General features: G+C 48.0%; 1 protein-coding gene and 1 long non-coding RNA gene across 2 annotated transcripts; one reads left to right on the forward strand and one right to left on the reverse strand.

Moving 5' to 3' along the window:
- Window positions 1–1,746: 1,746 nt before the first annotated feature.
- Window positions 1,747–10,561, reverse strand: LOC127545224 (uncharacterized). The gene is made up of 3 exons (XR_007949615.1): window positions 8,927–10,561; window positions 4,928–5,029; window positions 1,747–4,386 (listed from the first exon to the last, which is right to left on the reverse strand). It is a non-coding gene; the product is annotated as an uncharacterized LOC127545224 (long non-coding RNA).
- An 8,952-nt stretch (window positions 10,562–19,513) lies between these two features.
- On the forward strand, window positions 19,514–22,312 carry JUND (JunD proto-oncogene, AP-1 transcription factor subunit). Its single transcript, XM_051972333.1, has one exon. The coding sequence runs from the start codon at window positions 20,071–20,073 to the stop codon at window positions 21,259–21,261; it is 1,191 nt and encodes a 396-aa protein (XP_051828293.1). The 5' UTR covers window positions 19,514–20,070; the 3' UTR covers window positions 21,262–22,312.
- The last annotated feature ends 5,602 nt before the right edge of the window (window positions 22,313–27,914 follow it).

Consider the following 27,914-nt stretch of genomic DNA (forward strand, 5'->3'; position numbering starts at 1 on the left):
GCCCTGGAGAGTGGAGGGGAGAGCAGGGACCTAAGCCTGCTTAGTGCAAAGCAAAAAAAAAAAAAGGATCAAATCTGGGTCTTGGCTTAGAATCCTGGCCCCTCACTCTGGGCCATCCCTTCCCTTCGCTTTGCCCAACAGCCTGTGAATTCCTTGAGGGGAGGGAGCGGGTTCCACTTTTTTATATACATTTTATGTAATTTATATTATATATATTTATATCCCGCCCCGGGGCCTGGCACATAGATGTCTACAGACTTGGGGCTTGGCTGCCTCAGTTTCTTCCTCTGTAAAATGAGGACGTTGGTTTCGATCGTCTCTGAGGTCCCTTCTCCCTGGACGTAACAAACTTGAGTGTGCTGAGAGGCCCCCTAGAGCAACCTCTCATTTACAGGTGGGGAAACTGAGGCCCGGAGAAGCTGAGCGACCCGCTGGAGCTCGAATCCAGGCCTCCAGCCCAGAAGCTAGCCCCCATCATTCATGACGCGGCGTTCTGACATTTGGGATTCAGCTCCTCTCCCAGCGCTGACGTTTTAGGCGCCACGGCCCGTCTAGCTGTGACGTTCAACTACGTGGGTCGGTGTTATGAGCTCCGACAGGGGGGCGGCGGCGGGGGAGGGTGGGGAGGGGGTCCTAAGGGCTAGCCAGCTCTGCCGCTCCGTGTTCTCAAGTCGTGAGGTCACGCGTCCAGTCAGTCTGGCCGCCGGGGCCCACGCTCCCACCCCCTCCATCCCCCGAGGGCCCTCCGGGGACGGGCGGCAGTCACGATCTGAACCCCGGGCTCTTCTCCCTCCCCCCGCCCGCTGCCACCGCCGCCACCGCCACCGAGCTGCTCACAGGCTCAAGCACGGACTTGACGTCAGAGGCTGACGCGGGTCCGCCCCCTCAGCCGCCCGCGGCCAGCCCGGCTTAACTCCTGCGGGGCCCGGAGTACCTGGAACTGCTCCCCCGCCCGCGGTGGGCGGGTGGAGGGGGAAGGGAGGCCCCGAGAGAAGCGGGCTGAGCGTGAGGGTCTCCTGGCCCACCACTCCGCCCGGCTGCCCGGGACGCGAGGGACTCCGGCGAACTCCCTCACCTCTCCCAAGGAAAAGACCCAAGAGCGCGCAGAGTGGCCCTGGGGGCCCTCCCACGTCTGCTTTATATCGCCTCCAAAAGCCCTGACTCCCATTTCATCCGAGATGCTCCCCATCTACACCCCCATCTCTGGCCCCGGGAGAAAGTGCCCAACCCCGGGGAACAGAGATGCCCCGCAAGCCTGTCATCGGGCCCTGGCCGTCTTCCGAAAGGCAGCCATCCACCCAGCTGGTCCCGCGGGGCAGGGCCGGGCAGATGCCGGCCTGCTACCTGTCAGCCCTCTCCGCCCTCCTCCTCGGCGCTCCTGTACACATCTTAATTGGCCTCCCTTCCTCCCTATGCCCTTTCATAATTACCTCTCATTTTCCTACCCCAAGCAGGAACTAACACAGGACAAGCTGGGCGTTGGTCCAGGGCACACATATCCGAGGGAGGGCTGGCTCCACTGCTCACATTTTGTTACCAGATTGGGGGGGGGGGGCACTTGAGACGAGGGGGTGATGGCGACACATTTTCCCCGGCAGGAGCCTCTGGCTCTTTCTCCTCACTGCCCCCAGTTGGTATCCCCCACTAGAATTCCTGTTCATGGCCCTGCTCGAAATCTTCCTCTTCCTCCACCTCTCTTAGACCCCAATCCCTTGGGGGGGGGAGAAAAGAGAAAGGGGGCAGAAGGGAGAAGACTCATTTGATTTATGTAAACTCATACAACATTTGAGTTGTCTCAGTTTAGCTCCAAGAGCCAGAGACCAAGCTCCCCCCTATTCTATAGCTGAGGAGCAGGAGGCCCATGGAGGGAAAGGGAAGAGCCCTAAAGTCCCCTGCAAGGAGACATAGATCCATCAATCCAAGCTTCTTGAATTCCAGGTCAGGGACTGGCCTAGGACGACAGGGACAAAGAACAATCTTTAAATAATGAGGAGGAAAGATGGGGGCTGAACCAGGTCCCTTTGTGGACTTTGGACACCTTCCAGTTCTCACCCTATCACCCCCTTCCCCCATCTTCTTCCTTATGAAAAACCACTGGCATCTCCCATCAAGAGCCCCGCTTCTAATTCTAATTCTGCTACTTATAAGCTCTGTGATCTAGGGGAGGGGGCAAGTAAATCACATTCAGCCTCAGTTTCTTTTTCTTTTTTAGTTCATTTCATGGATGCCTTTTGTTTTTGCAGCACAACCATTTTTGCATGTGCTTTCCCACTAAATGAAGCTCTCTTGTAACAAAGAAAAGCAATAGGGCAGGACTAAGAGACATGGAGTAGGCAACACTCCACACACATAGGTCTCAAAAGGAGGGAGGTGCTTCCTCATCTCTTCTCCTGAGAGCCTCAAAATCTGCATCTGTAAAAAAAGACTGAGGATTGTCTTATAAATTATCTCATAGGACTCTTGAAAAAGAAACATTTTGCAAATAACTTTTTAGAAATGGAAGATTTCACATATGATCATTTCTATTACAGCCATCTTCTCTCTTCTTCCCACTCCTATTTGAGTGAGATGCCCCTTAAGCAGGAGTCTGAAGAATGTCTTCTCTTTGGGCAGGGGAGAGGAAATGGGCCCTGGCTACCTGGGCTGGGTTTGCCCAGATTTATCTTTTCCTCATGCCCCATATTGGAGGAGAGCTCTAGGGGAAAACATCCTGGGTTTCATTCACTGGCTTTGGCCCTATCCCATTAGTTTCCTGAAAACTCTTCTGCTGGGTCAGTCCTCGGAATAGAAGGGGTTAAACCAAGGACTAACAGTGGGCCCCTTCTCTCCCCTGAATCTGGTGGGAGAAGAGGAAGGGGAAAGAGGGGGAAAGGGAAGAGGAGGGGGAGGAGGAGGAGGAGGAAGGGGGAAGAGGAGGGGGGAGAAAGAGGAGGAGATAGGAAAGGGAAAGAAGGAAGGAGGAGGGAGGACATGTGAAAGAGAAAGAAAAGCAAAGGGAGGGAAAAGGGAAGAAAAGCAGAAGGGAGAATGGAGGTGGGACCTCATAGCAGCTGTACTTCCCTTCTCTGATATCTTAGAGTACTCTATGAACTCTCCTCTTCTATCCTCCTACACACAAGCTTCAGGATCATTTGCCTGGACAGGCAAATAGGTGAGGGAAGGACCCTGGAGAAGCAGAATCTCCCAGCAAGCCCCTGCCCAAGGACTGGCCAGAACCCCCACCCGAGGGAGGCAGTATCTCTAAGAACTGGGCTGTTTCCCTCCCCCAATATCCTCCTTCCCTGATAGAAGATCCAGTCCCTCACAAATAAGCCTGATTCCAACTCACTCCACCCCTTCACCTTCCTACACCTCCAAGCTCTCATTTCTAAGGATCTTTTTTCAGAAACTGAAGAAATTGAGTCTTTGCGGGGGTCATAAAGCAGCCAGGTCATAAACCACTGCTTCTCTGTCTCTGTTTCTCTCCCTGTCTCTCTCTTTCTGTCTCTCTCTGTTTCTCCTTCTTTCCCCCTCTGCCTCTTTCCTTTTCACTCAAACACATGCCCACACACACACATACGCCTCCCCACTGATCACATCTCTATCTCATGATAATAACAATTGTACACGTGGTGCTTTACCATCTACGAGACAATTTTTTACCTTTTCTGTTATTTGAGCCCTTTCAGTGAGGTCCTGGAGTAGTTACCCATTTTTCAGATGCTAAAACTGAGATCCAGATCAAAGAATCATAGAATGTCAGAGTTGGGGGATAGGAGGAAGAACCTGGGGGGTCATTAGAAGATAGGATCATGATAATAGCTAGCACTTATATTGCACTCTGTAGAGCAATGTGCCTTACAAATATCTCATGTGTTACGAGAGTTGGGGGAAATCTGTAGACCAGAGAATGGCAGATTTGGGAGGGAACATGTCAAAACTGTAAAGCATCATAGAGACACTGTTATTGTCTTTAGATATGGCTGGGATCTGTGTGTGTGTGTGTGTGAAGCACTAATCCCTGGCTGTTTTATGCTATTTTCCCTATTCCATGCTATTTCCTAAGTTAAGTGATTTGTCCAAGGTCACACTGAAACCAGTTTTAGAAGCTTGAGTAGGTGTTTTTAGCTATCCATCAGTTCCATATAAATCAACAAGACCAGGATTTTACAGCCAAAAAAAAAAAAAACAAAACCAAATTTGATCTTGGAGTTACATTGAGAGGCCCCTGAAAGCATCCTCTGCCTTCTCCAGATCCCGTCTGTAGTTCTGAGGCTAGTGATAGGAGCCACATTTTAAGAACCTTGATAAACTGGAGTGTCTGGAGGAAGGCCACCGGAATGTGGAAAGGCCTTGAATGCATGTCCCAGGTGGCTCAGATAGAGGAACTAGGAATGTTTATTTAGCCTGGAGAAGGAAAGATTAAGTGCTGACATTAAAACCATTTAAAGTATTTAGAGGGCTGTAATCAAAAGCATTTTTAAGTACTTAAAGGGCCATCCTGTGGGCATAGTGTTAAACTCTGAGGGCAGACACAGTATAAAGGGATGGAGGGAGAAAAGACAATTTTAACTGGAAATCCACCCACTCACACACACACTCAAAACCCAACTTTCTAGGAAGGAGAAGTCCCAAAGAGAAGGTTTTCCCTTCACAAAGAAGCTGGCTGCCTACTTGTCAGGTATGCTGTAATGCAGATTCCTTTGGGATGTAATCAGGACCCTTTAGGTGCCTTTTGAAATCTGGGATTTGGGGGGGAGGGAGATAAGGCAATTGATGTCATGACATGTTTAGGGTCACACAGTTAGTAAGTGTCAAATGTCTGAAGCTAGATTTGAACTCAGGTCCTCCTGACTCCAGGATCTGTGTTCTAACCACCTAGTTGCCTGAAATTGTGTGATTTTATGACAAACCCAGTTTTATCACTTATTTTGTCTAATCTCCATACCTGGATTGTAAGCTCCCTGAGGACAAGGCAGTATGGATTTCTCCCTCTCTTTCATCCTCAGGGGATCTCAGGGGGCATCTTCTGGCCATTGGGAGTGGTTATCTAGGGGGAAATAGTAGGAAGTCTGGTCTTCAAGGAGGGCCCTGATGGAGGAGGAAAAAGCCTAGAGGGTGGCATTCTGGGAAAAGCTGACCTTTCCTGAGTAACCTGATTCTCAAGAATGTCTCCAAGCCCAGTCCATAGCACTCCCATCAGCCCATCCCACACAACTAATCTTATATTCCCCATGAATCCAGCTAGGCTCCCTCTTTCCATACCCAGAACTCAAGATCTGGCCTTCCTGGCTTTCCTCAGCTCCATTAGCCCCTGCTTAAATGCTCCAGTGTCTCTGTGATCCCATCCAAGAGATTATTTCTCCAACAATGCAGCATCCGATCCATTCAAACTTATCTGTCCTATGATACCTCTTTCCATCCTTCAGTCTGGTCCACTTCATGTGCTGAGATCCTCTCTCAGTTTCTCTTATAATAAAGCAGATTTTAATGAAGTCCACAGGCTATCCAATGGTTCTCTTTTGCTCTGACACACGAGCAGCCTATTTCTTTATCAATCATACATGTCTTTGATACCATCCTTCACACCACTCTTCCCTTATCATTCCTCTTTGTAATGTGCTGTAGCCTATTTATACCTTCCCTTGCCTGGATACTCTCTTGATACTTTCTAAGTCTTTGAAGCCTGTGACCTATGTCTCAGTTATACAACATTACCAGCATAACATTGATACTGATGGGCTTACATTTTAGGGAGAAACTGGAGGCCATTAAGATATCTTTCAATTTTTCAAGAGCCATCCACTCCACTCTCCTATTGTTCAGGTCCTGGCCTGGATCCATTTGCAGTTTTGGTCCAAGAATTACACAGTGATTTATGAACTCTAGAAGCTGTCCATCTAACTGCCTGTCATAAACTAGACGAGCATTCTTCAGCCCTTGGATTTTCCACTAGGAAGAGTTTGACCTAGTTCATTGCAACCACAGAAAACACAATGGACTGAAGATATACAGGAAGAACTGGGTTCTAGACCTGTGGGACTTGGGATTCTCTTGAGAACAATATTAGTCCCTGTTGTGTCTTCTACCTATGGAAGGCAGGAAGGCAGGTAAGCAAGCCCCAAGCATTTATTAAACATAATAATGCTAGTGCTAGGGATATAAATAAAAAAGAAGGACAGCCTATGTCCTCAAGAAACTTAAATTCTAAGGGAGGAATACAGCATGTAAAAAGAATCCTATCGGGTGGGTAGAGAGTACAAGGAGTACTTACAGGGAATGTGGTCATGAAGTATAGAGAGTCAGAAGCACAACATGACCAAGCTGGGCCAGGGCCCAAAATGGAAACCTGCAAAGGAACTCATCAACAAGAAAAGGGGGCCAGCCAGTTCCAATGATCTTGTGATGAAGAGAACCATCTACACCCAGAGAGGACTATGGGAACTGAGTGTGGATCACAACAGAGCATTTTCACTTTTTTTGGTGTTTGCTTACATTTTGTTTTATTTCTCATTTGTTTTTCCTTCTTGATCTGATTTTTCTTGTGCAGCAAGATCATTGTATAAATATGTATACATATATTGGATTCAACATATACTTTAACATGTTTAACATATATTGGATTACTTGCTATCTAGGAGAAGGGGTAGGGGAAAGGAGGGGAAAATTTGGAACAGAAGGTTTTGCAAGGGTCAATGTTGAAAAATTATCCATGCATATGTTTTGAAAATAAAAAAAAAACTTCAATAATAATATAAATAAGAAAAACCTAAAAAATAAAAAGAAAGAAAAGGGGGCCAGCATGGTGGATAAAGGTTCCAGGTCTAAAGGAAGGAAAGGAAATAGTTTAGGAAGTGCTTTGTAAATTGTAGACTACAACAGAGGTGTGTTGATGGTGGATATGGTTGTTTGTCCTTCATTTTCAAAGAAGACCAGTGCTACCACAGGGTGACTTGCTCGTGAATTGGATTTAAGAGAAACAGAACTGAACAAAGTTGTCAGCCTCACTCTTTCTTCCAGAGTCATAGAAGTCCATTGGCAGACAAAAGTCAGGACAGCTGGACATGACCTGGGTCATAAGGGCATCTTGACTTATGTATGAGTCTCCCTAGTGAGGGCTCGTTCCTTGAGGGTAGGAACTGGTTCACATTTTTCTTTGTATCTCCAGTTCTTTAACACTTCTAATCAAAACTCATCTCCTAACTTCCCCAACTATTTTTCCACCTCTGCCCCAGTGACCTTCTCAAAAGGGAAACACCTCTAGCCCGGCATCCTCCCCCTCCTCCTCCTCCTCCTCCTCCTTCAGGTTTCTACCTCTGACTCCTTGGTCTTCTCACTTCCCTTTCTGTGTTGTAATTATTAGAATGTAATCTCCTTTGGTGTAGGGACAATCTTTCTTTTTTACTCCTATTTGTATCTCCAGCTTTTAACATAATGCCTGGAGTTTAGCAAATACTTAATAAAATGTTTTACTTATCATCCCAACACAGTACCTGACACATAGAAGGCATTAGTTGTGTTCTTAACTTGTACTGCTCCCTTCTCATTCTCATACCCATGTTTCAACCTTTTTTTAAAAATTTTTTTGCCTTTTTTAAATTAGTTTTTTATTTTCAAAACATATATATGATAATTTTTCAACATTGAGCCTTGCAAAACCTTGTGTTCCAAATTTTCCCTTCCTTCCCCCCACCCCCTCCTCTAGATGGCAGGTAATCCAATACATGTTAAATATGTTAAAGTATATGTTAAATCCAATATATGTATACATATTTATAGTTATCTTGCTGCACAAGAAAAATCGGAAAAAGAAGAAAAAAAAACTAAGGAAAAAAAGCAAGCAAAGAACAACAGAAAAAGTGAAAATGCCATGTTGTGGTCCACATTCAGTTCCCACAATCCTCTCTCTGGGTGCAGATGGCTCTCTCTATCACGAGGTCATTGGAACTGGTCTGAATCGGTTCATTTTTGAGAAGTGCCCCGTCTATCAGAATTGATCACCGTATTATTATATTTTAAACAATGGTTTAAAAATCCCTAATCTTTTCTTAGGCATCTTGTTTTAAACCAGTTATTATCTAAATCTTGACATTTTCTTCTGAAACTCTTAGCAGCAATCCTGTGTAAAACACCAGCAGTATTTTAAAGGACAACATCTTCATACCTAAGACCTTATTTCTGCTGGCACTATGATTTGTGCCCTTATAATCACCAGAAGTGAGAAATAGGTATGCAGTGAATAACTATAAATATTAATATTGGTTAATTAATCAGTATTCATATTATTAGTATATTAATATAGTATTAATGGCAATAGCTACACTTAGTGCTTACTATATATCAGTTACTGTTACAAACATTTGATCATCATAATAATTCTTGGAAGTAGATGGTTTCCTCATTTTACAGATTAGGAAACTGAGACAGACAGAGATTAAGTGGTTTACCCAGAATCACAATGCTATTAAGTGTCTGAGGCTGGATTTGAATTCAGAACTCCCTGACTCTAAATACAACATTTTATCAACTGCCCCACCTCACTGCTAAACAGGTAGGATTCAAACTCCATTTTAATTCAAACCTTCAGAGACCCAGAGGGTCCCAATTGCTCTCCAAGTTCTGTTATCTTCCAGTGCTTCTTTCTTTGCATGATTGTGATTATTATCTAACTTGGCTGTTTTTGCTTAATATCCTTTGCATCAGTTCACACAAATACTCTAAAGTTTCTCTAAACTCCTCACCATCATTTCTTATAGCAGGCCAATATCCCATTCCTTTCCCGTATCTCTGTTTGTTGGACCATCCTCCCGTTGAAATGTACCCCCTTTAGTTTTTGTTCTTTCCATTACAAAAGGTGCAAGAATGAAACCTTTTTGTAGGTATGGGACTTTTCCCTCTATTGTTGGTTGCTTGGGGAAATGTGCTCTAGGAGGATCCATGAATTTACCTGATAGGAGGTACTCATCCTCAGTGCATATTAGAACTCATTGAGAGCACACTTCGGGGATTTTTATCTTCTCCTACTCCCCAGGAATCTCCACATCCCGCTTTGTGTTTCTTTGGAAATTGTGGTATTCCATAGCTAATCATCGTGCCATGATACAGGGGGAAACTGTGAAAAAGAAACAATTAAGAAATATAAGGCATTGGAAACTTACATGAACTGATGCTGAGTGAAGTGAGCAGAAGCAAGAGAACACTGGACACAGTAATAAGATTAGGTCATGATCAATCAAGTGGGATGGACTTGGCTCTTTTCAACAATGTGGTGATTCAAAGCAATTCCAGTAGATTTGGGATGGAAAGTACCGTTCACATCCAGGGAGAGAAATATGGAGACTGAATGTATTTTTTGTTTGTTTGCTCGTTTATTTTCTTTCTCATTTTTTTGCCTTTCTGATTTTTCTTGAACAACACAACAAATATGGAAATATGTTTAAAAGAATTACACATATTTGACTTGTATCAGATTACAGAGGGATTATGGGGAGGAGGGAGAGAGAGAAAGGAGGAAGGGAAAAATCTGGAACACAAAAATCTTTTTAAAAATGAATGTTGAAAGCTATATGTGTATTTGGGAATCAAAGTACCATTGAAAATTTATGATATATTGGATTTAACATATATTTTAACATGTTTAACATATATTGAATTGCTTGCCATCTAAGGGAGGGAGTGGAGGAAGGAGGGGAAAATCTGAAACCCAAGTTTATGTAAGGTTCAATATTGTCAAATTATCTGTGCATGTGTTTTGAATATAAAAAGCTTTATTAAAAAAACAAGTTTATGTGATAAACTTTACTCTTTTCAACAATGAGTTGATTCAGAACAATTCCAATAGACTTGTGGTGGAGAGAGCCATCAGCCCTCAGAGAGAGGACTATGGGGACTGAATGAGGATCAAAATATAGTATTTGTACCTTTGTTGTTGTTTGCTTGGTTTTTTCCTCTCTTTTTTTTCCTTTTTAATCTGTTTCTTCCTATGCAGCATGATAAAAGTGGAAATATGTTTGGAAGAACTTCACATGTTTATGCTATATTGGATTACTTGCTGTCTAGGAAAGAGGAGTTGGGGGAAGGGAGGGAGAAAAATATGCAATAAAACTATCTTTGCATATATCTTGAAAAATAAAAAAATTATAAAAAATTTTAAATTATAATAAAATGAAGAATTTGAAAAAAAAGAAAAGGCATAATAATGATTATGATTGTGATTATTAGTAAGCAGAAGGATGTAATACAAAGAGCAAGATTTAGAGTCAGAATTTTGGCAGCTGGATGGTACAATGGATAGAGAGCTGGATTGGGAATTAGGAAGATCTGAGTTCAAATTTGGCCTTATACATTTCCCGTGTGTGACCCCAGGCAAATCATTTTGTGCCTTGGACCTCTCATCTGTAAAATGAGGATAATAATAGCACCTATCTCCCAGGGTTGCTATGAGGGTCAAATGAAGTAGTGTTTGTAAAGCACTTTGCAAAGCTTAAAGCAATATGTAAATGCTACTATTATAATCAGAAGTTAGAAGACATGGTTTCAATTAAATTTAATAAATACTTATTAAGTGCCTACTTAGTGCAGATCAGGGGAGAGAGAGAGAGAGAGAGAGAGAGAGAGAGAGAGAGAGAGAGAGAGAGAGAGAGACAGAGAGAGAGAGAGAAAGAGAGAGAGAGAGAGAGACAGAGAGAGAGAGAGACAGAGAGAGAGAGACAGAGAGAGAGAGAGAGAGAGAGAGAGAGAGAGAGAGAGAGAGAGAGAAGAGAGAGAGAGAGAGAGAGAGAGAGAGACAGAGAGAGAGAGAGAAAACAGAGAGAGAGAGAGAGAGAGAGAGAGAGAGAAGAGAGAGAGAGAGAGAGAGAGAGAGAGAGATTTCTGCTTTCATGAATCTAACAGCCTTGCTGGGGGGAAAGACACAAACAAGATAACTGTGATATATTACAACACAGAGCAAGTATGTTGGAGGGATTCGTAGCAATGGTTCAAAGGCCTGGATTGGAGTCTTGTCTGGCTGTAATTTCTTCCTTTCTGAGACCGTTTCTTCATTTGTAAAGTGAACTGCTGACCTCATAAAGTTTTTGTGGGGAAGACTCTGTAAATGTTATCGCACTGTAGAAATGGGAGCCATTATTACTGGTATTTTAGCATTTCATTTATTTTAATATTAATTTTGAGTGCCAAATTCCCTCCTTCCCTCCAGCCTCTCCCCCACCCATTGAGAAGAAGCCATTGTTTTTGTAGAATTACCAGTCATGGTAGCCACTCCCATCCCCTACCTCAGGAAGGCCTTAGGAAGGGAGAAAGGGGGCCCTAGAATGTTTGGTGGGTTAGCCAGGAAAGCCCGACCCCGGTTCACCCCTTGCATATCCTGCTTCCCCGATCTGGCCCTGGAGAAACAGAGCTGGACAGGAGCTGATGGGGCATTCCTGCCTCCCCACTGAGAAGAAGGGGAAGCAGATGGCCCTAGCGAGCCTGGGATCAGGTTGCACAGTCCCCCAGACTGAAGGAGGAGACTAATTACAGCAAGGTTGCTGCTACATGGACAGGTTTGGAGAACATAGGGGACTCCTAGCCCCCCTTTCTCAGGGGTGAAGATCCCCCAAATATACACACAGATCTCTTCTGCCCTCCTCATAGACTTTGCAACAGAAATTTTGACTGGATCAGTGGAAGCAAGAAAGACTTCTCCCCATCAAGCTTGAGGAAAGTTCTGGCCAAAAACTCTGCCCAGTTCAGCAATTATGGAGACCCAGAGGGAGATAGAATACCTTACAGTGCCAGAGCGGGGAGGGCCCTTAGAACCCAGGAGGTCAGAGCTGGAAAAGACCTTAAAACACAGGAGATCAGAGCTGGGAGGGCCCTTGGAACCCAGGAGGTCAGAGCTGGGAGGGATCTTAGGGCAGCAGGTCAGAAATGAGAGAGCCCTGAGAACACAGGACACAAAACATATACTTTTAGAGCTGAAAACCAATTCATCATTGAACAAATATGTGTTAAGGGCCTACTTTATGACAGATACTGGGTATAGGAAAGCAAAAACTGAACTAAGACAAAAACTGAATTAAGGAGCATGGAACCTGTCAAGTTTCAAGGGCCCGGAGAATGAAGACGTAAGAATCTCAGAGACAGACCAGGCCACAGGGCCATAGAAGGCCTGGAGAGGGTAGAACAGACTAGCAGAGCTGTAAAGGACTCCAGAACATTTAGCATATAGCATCAGAACTGGAAAATCTTAAGACCTAGAATGCCAGAGATGGATGGTAGGTGGTCTGAGAACATAAAGCTGGAATTTCTGGTGGGACTGCCAGATCTCAGGGGGCAGAGCCCCTTCTGGTTTCAGAGATGGGAGGGTGGAGTCTCCTGGTTCTTCAAAGAACTAGCTTTCCATTTTCCCCGAGGGAAAGAATGTATCTTGGCTCAGTGTAGGGAATCTGTCATATAAGGGAAAGACACAAAGAGCTCTGGGAGTCCTATCTCCGCCACCTGATGTGGAACATGGGGCAAGTCCCTCTTGGGACTTGATTACTGCCTGTGAATTAAAAGTGGGTTGGAAGAGAAAATATTGATAGAGCTATCTGTAAGACTTGGACTTTCATCATGACAAGGGTGAAGCTGGGAATTCCCACCTCCTTTGTGGTTATTTCCCACATATTTGGTACCATATTACTATATTTTGCACATGCCTTCTCCTCCTATAGAATATAAGCTCCTTGTTTCACGTCAATCTCTATTCCTCTAAAACTTAGCATTGTGCCTGGCACATAGTAGGACCTTAAAAGATGCTGATTGTTATTTCTTCCATGCCCCTTGGAGATGTATGATGGAGGGTCTTCTTTTTCCTTCCTCCCCAAACCCCCCATTCAGAGAAGGCACAGATATATTGATTCCTTCCTAGCGATCTAGCAATAATAACACAACTAGGTTGTACCGTGTCTAGAACACTGGGTTTGGAATTAGGAAGACCTGAGTTCAAATGCAATTTTAGTGGGTGTGGCTTGAGCAATTTAAATGACTTAGCTCATTTTTCTCATCTGTAAAATGGGGATAACACCACCTACCTCCCAAGGTTGGTGTGAAGATCTAGTGAGATAATGTTTGTAAAAAGTGCTTAGAAAAGTGCCTGGCACACAGTAGGCACTATATGAACATCAGCTATTTTTATTTAATTGGCTAAGCTGGTTCTACATGGATATACTGAAGGGGCAATCGATGCCCTGAAGGCTTCTCTTTTTGATGACTTTAGTAGCCAGCGACAAACGGTTACTGAATCAGTTGTACTGACAACACTGACAACAGTAGCAGAGGGAAGAACCAAGGGGAAAAGTATCCCAAAGACAAAGACAGAAGGAGACCACTGAAAGAGCCCTTTCCATGGCTAAATATAAAGAGTAATGTCCCAAGGAGACTTGAATAGTAACTTCTCAATTGATTGTAATCATTTTATATACATTTGTTCTCTTTTCTACTTGTGGGAATAAAACTGTTCTCTATCTGACTCGTGTTTATATTCTGGATACCTTTTAAAAGTTTCCCACCCTCTCTGCCCTTACTGGGGAGTCCCCTTAGATTAGAGCCCTAAAAAAATTATTCCTTGGGGAAATGGAGCACTTGAGGAGCCTATTTCTCCTGTTAAAGAGATAGCGACACTGGAAATCCTTTTCTTGCTTGGCAGAGTCCCCAGAAAGTTCAATTCGGGGTGAATCAGTAATGGGGAAGGCTACTCCCTTGCTCAGTTGGGCTGGCTCCTTTCAGAATGTGATATCTCAGCTGATGGGTCAATCAAGTGCTGGGTAGGGTCAAGGCTGGCTTTTCCTCAGACTTAAGTACTGGTTCTAGACAGTTCCTGCTTCTGATTCTGGTGGTTGGAGGACTCTTTGATTTCCTACCTTCTCAAGCCCACAAAATCACACCTAATCTAACATAATACATACATAATCATATATAACACAGCTTGTGACTGACCCTCCTGGCAACTCAGCAAAAAGGCCTGAGGCAGAGAGTCTAAGCCCTTTTGTAGTTAAATTCAGGAGTCAGGACTCTTATATTTGTATATACAAAATAAATACAAGGTCATTTTTTGAGGAGGGCAAGAGAACTAGCAACTGAGGGGATCAGGAAAGGATTCACGCTGAAGATGACTTTTGAAATGTGAAGGAAACTAAAGAGACAGAAATGCACCTGAGACAACCGGAACGGCCTTCCAGCGGTGCAGAAGGAGGAGATAGAAAGGGTCAGGCACGGAGAAGGCCAGTTGTTGGGCACGGAGGCCCTGAAAGGCCCCTTCCAGTTGACAGTCTCTAATTCTCCATCTCTTGTAGGAAGGGACAAGTGAAGAAGCAAGAAGGGGGAAAGGCTGGAGAGTGGGGGCTGGGTTGCTTCACAAGAGACCTTGGTCTGGCTCTGGGCCCAGAACTCTCTGGGCTGGCCTGGGCCCGGGGCCAACAACTCAGGGGAAGAGTTGATCTGCAGGTTAGTTCAGAACATAAACATCGCTGGTCTGGGCAGGAACCAGCTTGTAGGATTCCCTGGCTTCATGACTGTTGAAATTCTTATGAACTCTAAGCTGCCGTTGATGTTCCTTCTCCCCAGGCCCTGCCTGCGTCCCTGCCCCCTGGGGAAAAGATGCAGTGACAGACACACAGACCGAACTCCAGCCAGACGCACACAGCCACCCAAGTGCCAGACAAGCGTAGATGAGACAATGGCACGTGGGCTCTCCCAGCCACAGTAACATCCACGCTCGTGGGGGATTCATAGGCTGGGGACTGAGAGACCCTGTGGAGATCAGCTAGTCGTTTGACAGATGGAGAGACTGAGGAAAAGTGCCTCACCCACAGGATTTGAGGGCAGCTCTGACTCCAGATCGTCTGTGCTTTCCGTGGTACCATTTTTAAGACCCACAAAGCACTTTCTGATTATCTCACTTGATTCACACAACAATCCTGTAGAGTGTCTGGGGGTGTTACAGGTGTCTTCCCCATCAAAATGTCAGCTCTATGGTCAGAAGGGTCTGAATTCAAAACTGGTCTAGCTGTGTCACCTTGGATGAGTCACTTAATCTTGTTTGCCTCAGTTTCCTCACCTGTAAAATAAGTTGGAGAAGGAAATGGAAAACCACTGCAGTATCTGCGCTAAGAAAACCCCAAATGGGGTCACAAAATATCAGACATGACTGGAAAAACAACCGAACAATACTGTTACTGTCTTACAGATGATGAGACCAAAGGCGGAGAGCATGTGATTGACCAATAGTCACACAGCTGGTTAAGTAGAGGCAAAAGAGAAAATTTGATCTCAGGTTCTTCCTGATTCCAGTTCCTTCAGTCTTTCTAATACTCCAAGTCACAAGCCCTTATCCCTTTCTACCTGTATGATCTTAGGTAAGTCACCTGACCTGTGGGTCTTCTAAGGTCCTTTCTAATTCTAAATTGACTCAATTATAGGACAATGACTCAAGGCCATCCACATCCAGACACATCAACATTACAGGTATACAGAAAAGCGTATGGACGTAATCCCAGAGACCCGGGTACAGGTATACACAAAAGTATGAGGACATAAACAGAGAGATACAGGTACAGGTATACACAAAAGAATAAGGATGTAATCACAGAGATCCAGGTACAAGTATACACAAAAGTATAAGGATGTAACAATAGAGATCTAAGTACAGGTATACACCAAAATATAAGGATGTAACCACAGAGACCTAGGTACAGGTATACACAAAAGTATAGAAAGGGAACCACAGAGATCCAGGTACAGGTATACACAAAAGTATATGGACATAACCACAGAAATACAGGTACAGGTATACACAAAACAATAAGGATGTAACCACAGAGATCCAGGTACAGGTATACACAAAAGTATATGGACGTAACCACAGAGATACAGGTACAGGTATACACAAAAGAATAAGGATGTAATCACAGAGATCCAGGTACAAGTATACACAAAAGTATAAGGATGTAACCATAGAGATCTAAGTACAGGTATACACAAAAGTATAGAAAGGGAACCACAGAGATCCAGGTACAGGTATACACAAAAGTATATGGACATAACCACAGAAATACAGGTACAGGTATACACAAAACAATAAGGATGTAACCACAGAGATCCAGGTACAGGTATACACAAAAGTATATGGACGTAACCACAGAGATACAGGTACAGGTATACACAAAAGAATAAGGATGTAATCACAGAGATCCAGGTACAAGTATACACAAAAGTATAAGGATGTAACAATAGAGATCTAAGTACAGGTATACACAAAAAAATAAGGATATAACCACAGAGACCTAGGTACAGGTATACACAAAAGTATAGAAAGGGAACCACAGAGATCCAGGTACAGGTATACACAAAAGTATATGGACATAACCACAGAAATATAGGTACAGGTATACACAAAACAATAAGGATGTAACCACAGAGATCCAGGTACAGGTATACACAAAAGTATATGGACATAACCACAGAGATACAGGTACAGGTATACACAAAAGTATAAGGATGTAACCACAGAGATCCAGGTACAGGTATACACAAAAGTATAAGGATGTAACCACAGAGATCCAGGTACAGGTATACACAAAAGTATAAGGATGTAACCACAGAGATCCAGGTACAGGTATACACAAAAGCATACGGATGGAACCCCAGAGATGCACAGAGCTACAAAAATTCACAGACAGGCTTACAAGCACAAGCACTGCCAGAGCCAATATCTAACCATACCAAAAAACACCCACAGAGGCCCTCTGCTCCTATCAGTCAAGAGGGGGAAATCGCCCACCCTCCTGAGGTTTATTTCCAAACTAGTTAAACTTCATTTCTAAATCGAGTCTCTAATTGTGAAGCCTTAACCCCTCCCTGTCTGCTCTGATAATTCAAGCCCCATCTGGCCAGGAGAAGGGTGGGGGAAGGAAGAGGAAGGGGAAAGGGTGGGGTTTGGCCTCCACTGCCAGGGCTCCCAGGGCTTCGGCTGCCCCTTTGGGAGTGAAGGTGGCTGAAGCCTCACAAGCACAAGGGATCCTCAGACTTGGAGCTGGGAGGGCCCCGGACACAGCTGATCCAGCTCTATTTCATAGATGGGAAGACTGAGACCCAAAACAGAGGAAGAGCTTGCTTCAAGTCAAACATGGAGATGGGGGTCAGAGTCTGCAAATAGCAGACTTGCATCCTCTCTGTTGCGACCCCTAACCATGGTCCTTGCCCCATCCCTCTCTGTCCCTCATCACCCCTAAGCTCTTCCCTCTACCACTGCCTCATTGGGCTTCTCATTCCCTGCCCCTCCCCTAACTCCCGGACCCCCAGCCTCATAACTGCAGATGCTCAGGCTCCCAGAAGCCCCCCACCCTAGCCCTGATCCTCCAATCTCTCACTGTCAGAGCCTGACTTCTCCATCCAACCTGCTTTTCCTGCCCTCAGCTCCCTGTACCGGACCATCTGTCTCTGCCCCCTCATAAGGCCATAGGATGTAGTGCAGGAAGGGACTGGCCCTTCTTCATTTACAGATGAGGAAACTGAGGTCCGAAGAGGCCAATTACCCAGGTCTCCTGACTCCAAGCTCATTGCTCTAACTACCACCCAGATTACTTCTCCTTGTGCCGTACGGGGGTCCTCAGCCCCGCCAGCCCATGCCGAGGGTCCTCTCCTATCCTCAGCCCCGCCAGCCCGTCCTTGGATGGGGTCCCTCCTCCCTAAGTCCCTGGGCCCCTCAGCGCTCCCCCACCTGCCTGTGCGTGGGACTCGGTGTGGATTCGCCTCGGTGTGAGTGAGTGACAGTGGGGACGTGGGAGTGTATGTTTGCAGTGGTGCTTTTGAAACTGTAGAGGAGAGAGCTTTTCAAATTCCCCCAGAGTACTTTATTTCTGCTCTTTAAGTTAACGCTTCAGAGTCCCCAGCACTTCCCACCTCCACTTCCCCCTCGAAGCTTCCCTCACTCCCCCAGAGCTGGGAAATTTCCAGACCTTCCTCCTTCACTACCAGAGGGTGGGGAGCCCTGGCAGACCGGAGCCCCATGCAGTGGGGGGAGAGGAGGACACCAGCTCCCCACCCATTGGAGTTCACAGTGTCCCAGCCTGGTGCCAGCTGCCAGGATCCAGATGGGCTTGGCCCTCGGGGCTGGGGCTGGGGCCAAGACAGGGAGTGGAGGGGGGCTGAGGCCCTATGGAGCCGGGCTGGGCGGCCAGCAGCCCCTCTGTGGAGACATCGCTGCTGGTGCCCCCTTGCCCAGCCCCACCTCTCATTGACAGCAGCCAAGCTGTCTGCCCCAGGGCCCCTGACAGGGAGACCTGACTTAGCCAGAGCAACCAGCTCCGAGGAGCTGTGGCAGCTGGGGGCTGGGCAGTGTCTGCTCTCCATGCCAGGCCTTGGGCTCCACCTGGCTAGCCTGAGGGCCCCTCATAGCTCCCACTGAGCCTGGCGTTCTCCATACCTCCCACGGGGCTGGTTTCGGTTCCCTTGCTTGGTATAAGGTAGGGGGAGGAGGCCCCCTGGGCCAAGGGCTAAAGCCACTCTCCCGGTCCCCAACCACCGCCCTCCTTTTCTCTGCTGGCTGTGGGGTGGCTCCTCTCACCTCCCACTGGCTGCAACCATAATAATGATGATAATAGTAATAACAGCATAATAATAACCAGCTGCCCCATGTTGACTGGGCTTTCATGTTGTCGGCCCAGAGAGTCAGGGGCAGTCCTACCAGCTCTTGTGATAGAGCTCTGAGCTATCCCCTCCGGAGCCCCTTCGTAGCTTGGCTGGAGGGTGCTTGTCCAGATAGCTTTTTTGTGTCGTGGGCTCCTTTATCTATTCGGTGGACCCCTTCTCAGAACGTTTGTCACCCATTTTCGGAATGTAGAGAGATGCCAAATTTCAGTTCGAAATTTATGAAAAAAAATTCCCCCCCATATAAGTTCAAGGACCCTTTTAGGGTCTGAACCCCAAGTTAAGAACCTCTAAGCTAGAGGCTCCATGGGGACTACCTCACACTCTCCTGCCCCAGAGATGATGGGGAGGGGGTAATGGTCCGGGGGCTGGGGCCAACAAGGGGCTCAGCCTTGACTAAGGCTGGATGGGAGCCCAGATAGGTGTGGATATTATGTGTGTGTTGGGGGGGGAGGGGGCCCAGACGTGGCTGGCCCAGGATAGACTCGAGAGCTGCCAGGGGACATCACGCCACCGCGGGTGGGGTGCCCCAAGGGTGACGTTCTGTGGGTGGTGTTAGGGGCGGTCCCAGAGCCAGTCCGAGGAGGGGCTCTGGGGTCCAGCTCCGAGCGACTCCCTTTGTGCCTATAAATAGGGCCTGACGTGCTCTGGAGCCGAGGCCAGCTCCTCTCCAGAAAGTACCACGTGACCGTACCCCCTTCTTTTCCTCCCTCCCTCCCCGGGGGGCCCCGCCCCCATGACATCAACCCACAAGGCCGCGCGCTGTTGTGCAGTTTACAGAGCGTCTCCGGGACAACCAGAGCTGGGGCGAGGATGGGGGGGGGGAGTCGGAGAGGCTGGAGAGGGAGGCCGCGAAGGGGTGGGGGGTGGCCAGCTGCCCTGCCCCCTATGTAAATGAGGGGGGGGCCAGGGGGAGACGTCATCTGCATCCAATGGGGAACGGGCGAAGTGAGCTCATCGTGGCTGGCCGAGGGTATAAGACGCTGGAGCTGGGGGCTGCGCGGGCAACGGCCTCCCGAACCTAAGCTCCCGAGAAGGTGGGGGTAGGCGTAGGCGGGGACAGAGATAAAGATAAGGCCCACGCGCGCGCGCGCGCGAGAACCGTGGGGAGGGTCGTCCGCCGCTATCCCCACCGAGCAGCCAGTCCAATTCCGGGGAGGGGCTGCAGCGACTTAAGCGCAGCCACTACGAGGGAGCGTGTCTTGGGGTGGGGGAGCCGATCGAGCGATTCCTCCCCCAGTCCCCCTCCCCCTCGGGGGGAAGCGGCTGCCTGCCCCCCTCCTCCGCCCGCTCCCTCCTCCCTTCTCGCTTCCTCCGCCCCCGTCCCTCCCCCCCGGGGCCGCTCCTCCTCCCCTCCCGGCCCGCCCCTTTCCCCCTTCTACTCCCCCCTCCCCGGGGCCGCTGCGGGGGAGGAGGTGGAGAATGGAAACACCCTTCTACCATGATGATGTGTTAAGCAGCTTGAGCGGCGGCAGCAGCACCAGCACTAGCGGCGGCGGCGGCGGCGGCGGCGGCTTCGCCTCCTCCGGCCGCCTCTTCCCCCCGGCCGCGTCACCCTTCGCTGCCGGTGGCGGCGGCAGCATGATGAAGAAGGACGGCCTCACCCTGAACCTCAGCGATCAGGTGGTGGCCACCCTGAAGGCCGCCCCGCCGCCGCCGCCCCACGGCGCCCACCACCTGCGCGGGGACGGCGGCGGCGGCAGCGGCGGAGCGGGCGCCGGGGCGGGCGCCGGGGCCGGAGCCTCGGCGGCCACCGAAGGACTGCTCACGTCGCCAGACCTGGGCCTGCTGAAGCTGGCGTCCCCGGAGCTTGAGCGCCTGATCATCCAGTCCAACGGGCTGGTGACCACGACCCCCACCAGCAGCCAGTTCCTGTACCCCAAGGTGGCGGCCAGCGAGGAGCAGGAGTTCGCCGAGGGCTTCGTCAAGGCCCTGGAGGACCTGCACAAGCAGAACCAGCTGAGCGGCGGCGGCGGCGGCGGCGGCGGGGGCGGCGCGGGGCCGGCCGGGGCCGGAGGGCCGACGGGGGCAGCGGGCGGCTGTGCGCCCACGCCAGGCGGGGCGGGCGTGGAGCTGAGCGCGGGGCCCGCGGCCGCCGCGTCCCTGGCGCAGCCCGAACCGCCAGTCTACGCCAACCTGAGCAGCTACACGGGCTCGGCGAGCGCGCTGGGGGGCACTACGGTCAACTACAGCACGGAGACGGTGCCTTACCCGCCGCCCCCCGCCGGCCTGGGACCCGGGCCCGGCCCCGGCCCTCCGCAGCCGCACCCCCGGCTCCAGGCGCTCAAGGACGAGCCGCAAATCGTGCCCGATGTGCCCAGCTTTGGCGAGAGCCCGCCGCTGTCACCCATCGACATGGACACCCAGGAACGCATCAAGGCGGAGCGCAAGCGGCTGCGGAACCGCATCGCAGCCTCCAAGTGCCGCAAGCGGAAGCTAGAACGGATCTCGCGGCTCGAGGAGAAGGTGAAGAGTCTCAAGAGCCAGAACACGGAGCTGGCGTCCACGGCCAACCTTCTCCGCGAACAGGTGGCGCAGCTCAAGCAGAAGGTGCTCAGTCACGTCAACAGCGGCTGCCAGCTCCTGCCCCAGCACCAGGTGCCCGCGTACTGAGGGCGGCGGAGAGTCTAAGTTTCCCAGAGGCCCGGGGGCCGGGCCGGGGTCCCGGGGCCATCCACTCACTGACTGACGGAGTTCGGGAGTCCGGCTCGGGACTGCTTCTCCCTCAGGGCGCATGCTCGGCTGCTTCTCTCCCCCTAACCCTCGGGGGCCGAGACCCGGACTCTCGGACAGCTCAGACGCCTCTCCCGGGACTGCCCCGTAGGGCGCATGCCTGGCCCGGCCGACCCCTCTTTTTTTGGCCATCTTCTCACCCCCTGGGGCCGGGACCCTTCGACTGACCCCGAGCGCCTGGCTCGGGGTTAGAACTAGTCTTTAGGGCGCATGCCTTACTGGAGGCCCCTCTATTCTGGCAGCCCGCGCGCACGCAGCCCCGTGGGCCCCCGCTGCTGAGACCACCAGCTTCAGGCTCCCTCCAAGTCCGATCCAGAGTGGCCTCCGGGCGGACTGCGGTGGATTCCGAGCGGCGACACTGGGCCTTGCAAGGAAACAGGAGGGGAGGGCAAACTTTGGGAGCCTGGACTTGGGGTTGCGAGTCTAGCCGAGAGGGGCCGTGGCACGCACCGGCGAGACAAGCTTCCAGCCAGGGAGGCCTGAGCGTGGGAGACCGACCCCCGGTCTCCGGGCTCTCGCTGCTGGGGGGCTTCCCGCCCCCTGTTTACAAGCCCCAGGAGCTGCTTGGGCCACCACCGTCTAGTCAGTCCGTCCGTCCCTTTTTCTACGCCACCTCTCCCTCTCCCCTATCGTGTGTCCGGTTTGCACAAACCCGAGTCTCCCTCCCGCCTCCTTTGTACAAAGTGTAAATGTGACACTTACAGAATTTCAAGCTATTTTTTTTGTTTGAAGTGTTCGAATTGCCCTATTTATGTTTATACCGGGAACAACGTGGTGGGTGGGTTGTTGTTGTTGTTGTGTTTTTTTTTTTTTTAAGAAAAAACCCTCTTTCCCCCCCATCTGCCCCCTTCCCTCCTTTTGCTATTACTCCACATTCCAGTATGTAATACTGTACTCTGACCTTCTGTTCAGTAAAGTATTGTTACCACGAGCTCAGGCTCCGCCTACTTCTTTTGGGGAGGGGCCTCTCCACCAGCTCTCCTCCCTCTGGTCCCGGGGCCACAGCCTCTCCCCGCTCTCTTGTCCCTCCTCCGGCCCAGGGACTCGGAGGGGCCAGGCTGGTGCTGGACCAGCACCTTCTGGCAAGTCGGAGCTCCAGGATTCTGGGAGCGCAGGATTTGTTCTGAGGCCCCAGGGAGGGAGAACCGATCTGGAGTTGGGACATCTGGCTGTGGGCAGGGCGGGGAAAGTACACCCCACTGACGTAAAGCGCTGGGGGCTGCCCTTCCTAGTGGACCACCCCCACCCCCAGCCCCTAAGGTGGGGGATGGGGTGGGGAACAGAGGCCCAGGCATGCCGGCCGGCCTGCTGGGCCCCTGGCAGGCAGCCTGCTGATTGGCAGAGTCCTGCACGCAATTATAGAACCCGGAAACTTGGGGCCAGGGGCCCAGCCCTCCCGGAATGTGGGTTTCCTGGGGGGCCCCCTGTAACTCAGGCTTGGGGGTGGGCTGCAGAGTCGGGTTTCTTACTTTCTCAAAGGCTCGCATCTCTGAACAGAGAAAGGAAGCGAAATTCCACCAACACATGTCTATAGTGTCTGTTATTCGGCCATCAAATTGTGCTTTGCTGACACGTAGTAGGAACTATCTAACCCCCGATCTCCCCACTAGCTGCCCCAAGATGATAATAACTTACATGTGTCCCTCACTTGAACTTCCAAGTGAAAGGACCTCACAATCTCAGAAAAGAGCAAATAATTTAGGGCTGGAAGAAACCTTAGAGATAAAAGAAATTAAGAGCTCTCATTTACATGAGGGGAGACTGAGGACCAGAGAAAGGGATCTGTCCAAAGCTTCCTTCACACCAACCCTGTAAATTATACAGTACAGACGACCCTTACTTTGGGGGAATTCTGCTCTCATCAGCATAGGTCCATGGCTTCCAAATCCCATCTATCCACACTTCATTCTGAATATTAGCCCTCCAAAGAAAAAGTTTTCTGGCTTCTAGAGACTTTTCTAGACTTGTTCATCTTCTGTCAACACCTGTGCAATTAAATTTGATTTACACTGAAATCAAAAGACATCCATCAAAAAGCAAAAAGCCTTCCATGGCAGTTGTGAGGTTGTTCCCTGACACAATGTTTAGTGGGCACTATATAAATGCTGCGGATAAAACAAATATATAGCATGTGGTATGTGTATATGTGCACATCATATAAAGAATTTATAGAATATTTACAAAGTAAATGCAACATAGCTTTGGGGACAGAGGGCACTCAAAGCTGGGAGAAAGACTTCATGAAGAAGGTGGGACTTGAAAAAAAATCAGGGCTTCCAAGCAGCAAAAGGTTTTGAAGGGGAGAACCATTTACAGTTTGGGGGGCTGTCATGGCAAAAGTGTACAAGGCACTCTTATGACTTGTGCATGTGCAAGAGAGAGATGGATAGACAGAAAAATGTTTAGAGGGTCAGGGGATCTGGCCAAGATCACACAACTACTAAGTATTCAGAGTTAGGAATAGAAGGCAGGATTGCTAACTTTCTGGTCCTCACAGATGTTGTCCAGAGATCCAGATCCACTGAATTCAGTTGTTTCTGACTCTGAGTCCAGAACTCTCTTTCTCTTTAACATTTAAATCGATCAGCCCAGCAGGGGCTCTGGCAATACAAAAACAGAAATGAACTTGGCTACAGAAATATCGTAAGAATGGCTGATTTGGAAGGGGTCTGTCTTAGGTTACATAGTTAGGAAGGGGGAAAGCTGGAAGAGTTTCACTGTATGAGTCCAGATTTATAGTCCTTTTCTACCACACAAGATTGCCTCAGTCTTTCTAATCTAATGTTCATTCTGTTGAGAAGAGATTGAGCTGGGTAGATGCTAGCTGAAGGACTGAAGCTGTCATGGGGGCCACTGAAGAAAAACTATGGGAAGGAAACATGGTAATGGATGTAAAACTGGAACTTGGGGCCAGAAAGAATAATCAGTCTACTCCGACTCTAGAAATTTACTAGTTGTATAAGCCTAAGTTATTTACGCCTACCTCAACATCCTCATCTGCAAAATGGGGATAACAATAGTATCTACGTCATAGAGTTATTGTGAGGGCCCAATGAGAAAATGTATGTGAAATGTTTATAAACCTTGAATCACTATGTACATGAAAATAATGTAAGCTATGATTCTTCCTTCATTATGATCCTTGATTTCAAGAATATAAGAAAAGTTCCCCTTTTCCTCTCCCCCAAGTCCCATCCCCACCCACTGGCTAAGCCCTGTAATGTCATCTAGGGCATTTCCATTGTTGGGATGGGGAGAAAGAAGGAAGGAGACATATGTATGGTCACTTTTAAGATTAATTTGCATCATTCATATTTTCATCACTTTCTTGTGTCTAGACAATCAACAAAAGAATAAAGCTTTGATTTTATAGTATTTTCTCATTTTGGATGCATACTAAATACTAAAACTAAACATTTAGCAAAGGGGCCAGCTGGTTCAAGCTGGCTCCAAACACACCTCTGTCTTTTTGGACATTCATATCAGGATAAAAATGCATCCCAAGATGTGTTACTGATAAAACAGTAACCTCTCATGTAACCGAGGCAACTAGATACAGTGATGGATGGAAGATAGGCATTTTAATACCTCATTTACTGTGTGATCCTGGGTAAGACATTTAACTCAGCCTGACTTTCCTTATCTGTAAATAAGGGAGTTGGACTTGACCTTTAAGATTCCTTCCAGCTATAAATGTACAATCCTACAAAAATTCAGTAAAGTTTGCTAAGCACTAGATAGTTTATGGGGTGTTGTTTACTAGAAGGAACTTTAAAGATCCAACTCATTCATTTACGAAGGAAGAAAACTGAAGGCCAGAGCTTAAGTCACAAAGGGAATCAATGGCACAGCATTGTCCCGTGAGCATTTGTCCGTCCAAAGCTGACCTGACCCCTGGCTGTCTCCACTCTGTCTCCATGGCTCCTCATCATGAGGGTAGTGGGGCTGGAGGCAGTGGCCAGACAGGTTGCTGATGGTCCGGGGCAAGAACTCACCTATCATTGGAAGAGTCTACAGGAGCTGAAGTACCTCCAGAATGAGAGGAGACTGTTGGCTAGTTCTGATGAACAGGAGTAGAGCTGCGAGAGAAGGTTCGCTTCACAACATGGGGAGATAAATAGTTTAAGGATTATTATCCCCAGTTTGCAGGTCAGGAAACTGAGGCTTAGAGGCGAAGTGACTTGTCCATGTCACAGGTGATTTCCACCTCCATCACCTTACCACCATCTCATGAACTAACGTTGGAGCTCCCCCTACCGGCAGAGGGAAGGAGGAATGAGCAGGAGTAGAAAATAGGCCAGATTTAGGAAATAAGAACAAAATCCCAGCCCTGTGGTTGGGCTTTAGGGGAGACTTTAGAGACCGTCTAGTCCAACCCCCTCGTTTTATATGTGGGAAAACTGAGGAAAATCCCAGCCTTATAATTATTAAAATCTTTTTTTGTTTTTTTTCTTTTCTTTTCCTACAGTTCTTAGGGGAGACTTTAGAGACTATCTAGTTTAACCCCCCCTCATTTTATATGTGGGAAAACTGAGGTCCAGAGAGCAGAATGGACTTGTCCAGGAGAATACAGGCAAATGAATAGTAGAACCCACAAGTGAACTCATCATTGCCAATTACTAAGCCATTATATGCTCACTGTGCGAGTCGATGATGATGTCCTTTTTTATCTTGGGCCTCAGTTTTCCCCTCTGTAAAATGAAGTGATGGGACCAAATATTCCCCAACTTCTATTGCCCCTCTAGCCTATGATTCTCTGTTTTTTGAGGTGGCTATGGCAGTACCCTTGGCCCACCTTGGGAGTCGGGAAGGGCAGACAGACACAACATTACCTCCCATTTGCCCAAAGCCACAAGAAAACTGGGAGATGGGGGGAGGAGGTGTGGAGAGTGACTTCTGCACCAGGACCAGTGTAATCAGTGCTCGGGGCCAGGGCAGTGACTCAGAATTGGACCTCTGCCATCTCCACCCAGCCCCAGCTCCCACTGGTCCCTCGGTGCGGGGGGAGACCAAGGAGACCTAGAGAGGCCCGGGCTCAGAGGGCGCCAATTCTCCACCCTTGCTCATGGCTGAACTCACAGGGCCTTGCCCAGCTCAGCCCAGCCCTAAGGTCTCTGACACGTACTGGTTGTATAACCAGTGACAAGTTCACAAAGCAAGGCCTTGCAGAGGTCATCATCAGACCTTTTCTTAATAAGAATTCCCCATCTGACAATCAACAAGCTTCAGCAAGGTCATCCAGTATTCCCTTGAAGACTTCAAAGGAGTAAAGTCCATCAGCAATCAAGGTAGTCCAATGTCCTTTTGGACTCAGGACAACTTTAACGGTTGAGGAAGTTTTTCCTGGCAGCCAGCTTAAATCTACCTCCCAGTAACTTCCACCAAGTGGTCCCAGTTCTGCCTTTTGGGGCCAAGCAGGACAAGCCTGACCCCCCATTAGGTCGGAGGTAGTGATCATCTCTCCCTCAAGTCTTCTCTTCTGAAGCCCAAATAATCATTTAGCATCCCTGACACTCAGTTTTCTCTCTCACGGACGAGCTGCTGCCAGGAAAGATCTTTCTATATCTTAAAGCCTTATAGAAATGAGTAACGAGAAGCTCCGTGATACAAGTTGCTTCATCTGTCTAATTTCATTTTCTTGAATGAGGATAACAATACCTAAACTATCATATCCTTAAATATCTTAATGAAAATACTTAAATTTAAATAAAAATTAAAATACTTAAAATATCACAAAATATCAATCACATGGGGTCATGTCCCACAGTTTAAGAAACTTTGATCTAGAGGATAAAAAAGAGATAATTAATGGAAGGAAGGGGTTAAATTAATAAGGGTTGAAGAAAACTTCCCATAGAAAATGAAATTTTACTTTGGACTTAAAGGAAGCCAGGAGATGGAGAACATTCTAGGAAGGGGAACAACTAGGGAAAATGTCCAAAGCCAAGAGATTGTTTGTAGAACAGTCATGAGTCCAATTGAAGGGTATGGGTCAGGAGTAAGGTATAAGAAGACTGGAAAGGTAGGAAGGATCAAAGTTATGAAGGACAACGAGAAATAGCTGAGTTTAAGGAGAGGGAAGAGGGAGGTCAGGATAGGTGATAAGGAAAACAAACTCCAGGAGAAAGTAAAAAGAATGAAGGAAGGAAGTGGGGAGAGAGAGAGAGAGAGAAAGAGAGAGACAGAGACAGAGACAGAAAGACAGAGAGTGAATAAGGGAGGGAGGGAGGGGAAGGAAAAAGGGAGGGAGAAGGAAGTGAAGTAGAAAAAAGAACGAAAAAGGAAACTATTGCAAACATAGGAAAACAGGGAACCCTTCCAAACTTTTTCAATGATACAAATACTGTTTTGATACCTAAACCAGGGAAAGACAAAGCAAATAAAGAAAACTACATGTGAATATCCCTAATAAACATTACCATAAATGTAATATTTACAAATAGGCTACAATAATATTTTTAATAAATTCTACACCACGACTAACTTGTATTTCCACCAGTATTTCAGGTTTAGTTCAATATAAGAAAAACTAT

The sequence above is a fragment of the Antechinus flavipes genome, chromosome 1 (assembly GCF_016432865.1).
Source record: "Antechinus flavipes isolate AdamAnt ecotype Samford, QLD, Australia chromosome 1, AdamAnt_v2, whole genome shotgun sequence".
NCBI lineage: Eukaryota > Metazoa > Chordata > Mammalia > Dasyuromorphia > Dasyuridae > Antechinus > Antechinus flavipes.

Bases quoted from the DNA above. Each gene is read 5' to 3' on its own strand.
- JUND (XM_051972333.1), top strand. From the start codon at position 20,071: ATGGAAACACCCTTCTACCATGATGATGTGTTAAGCAGCTTGAGCGGC.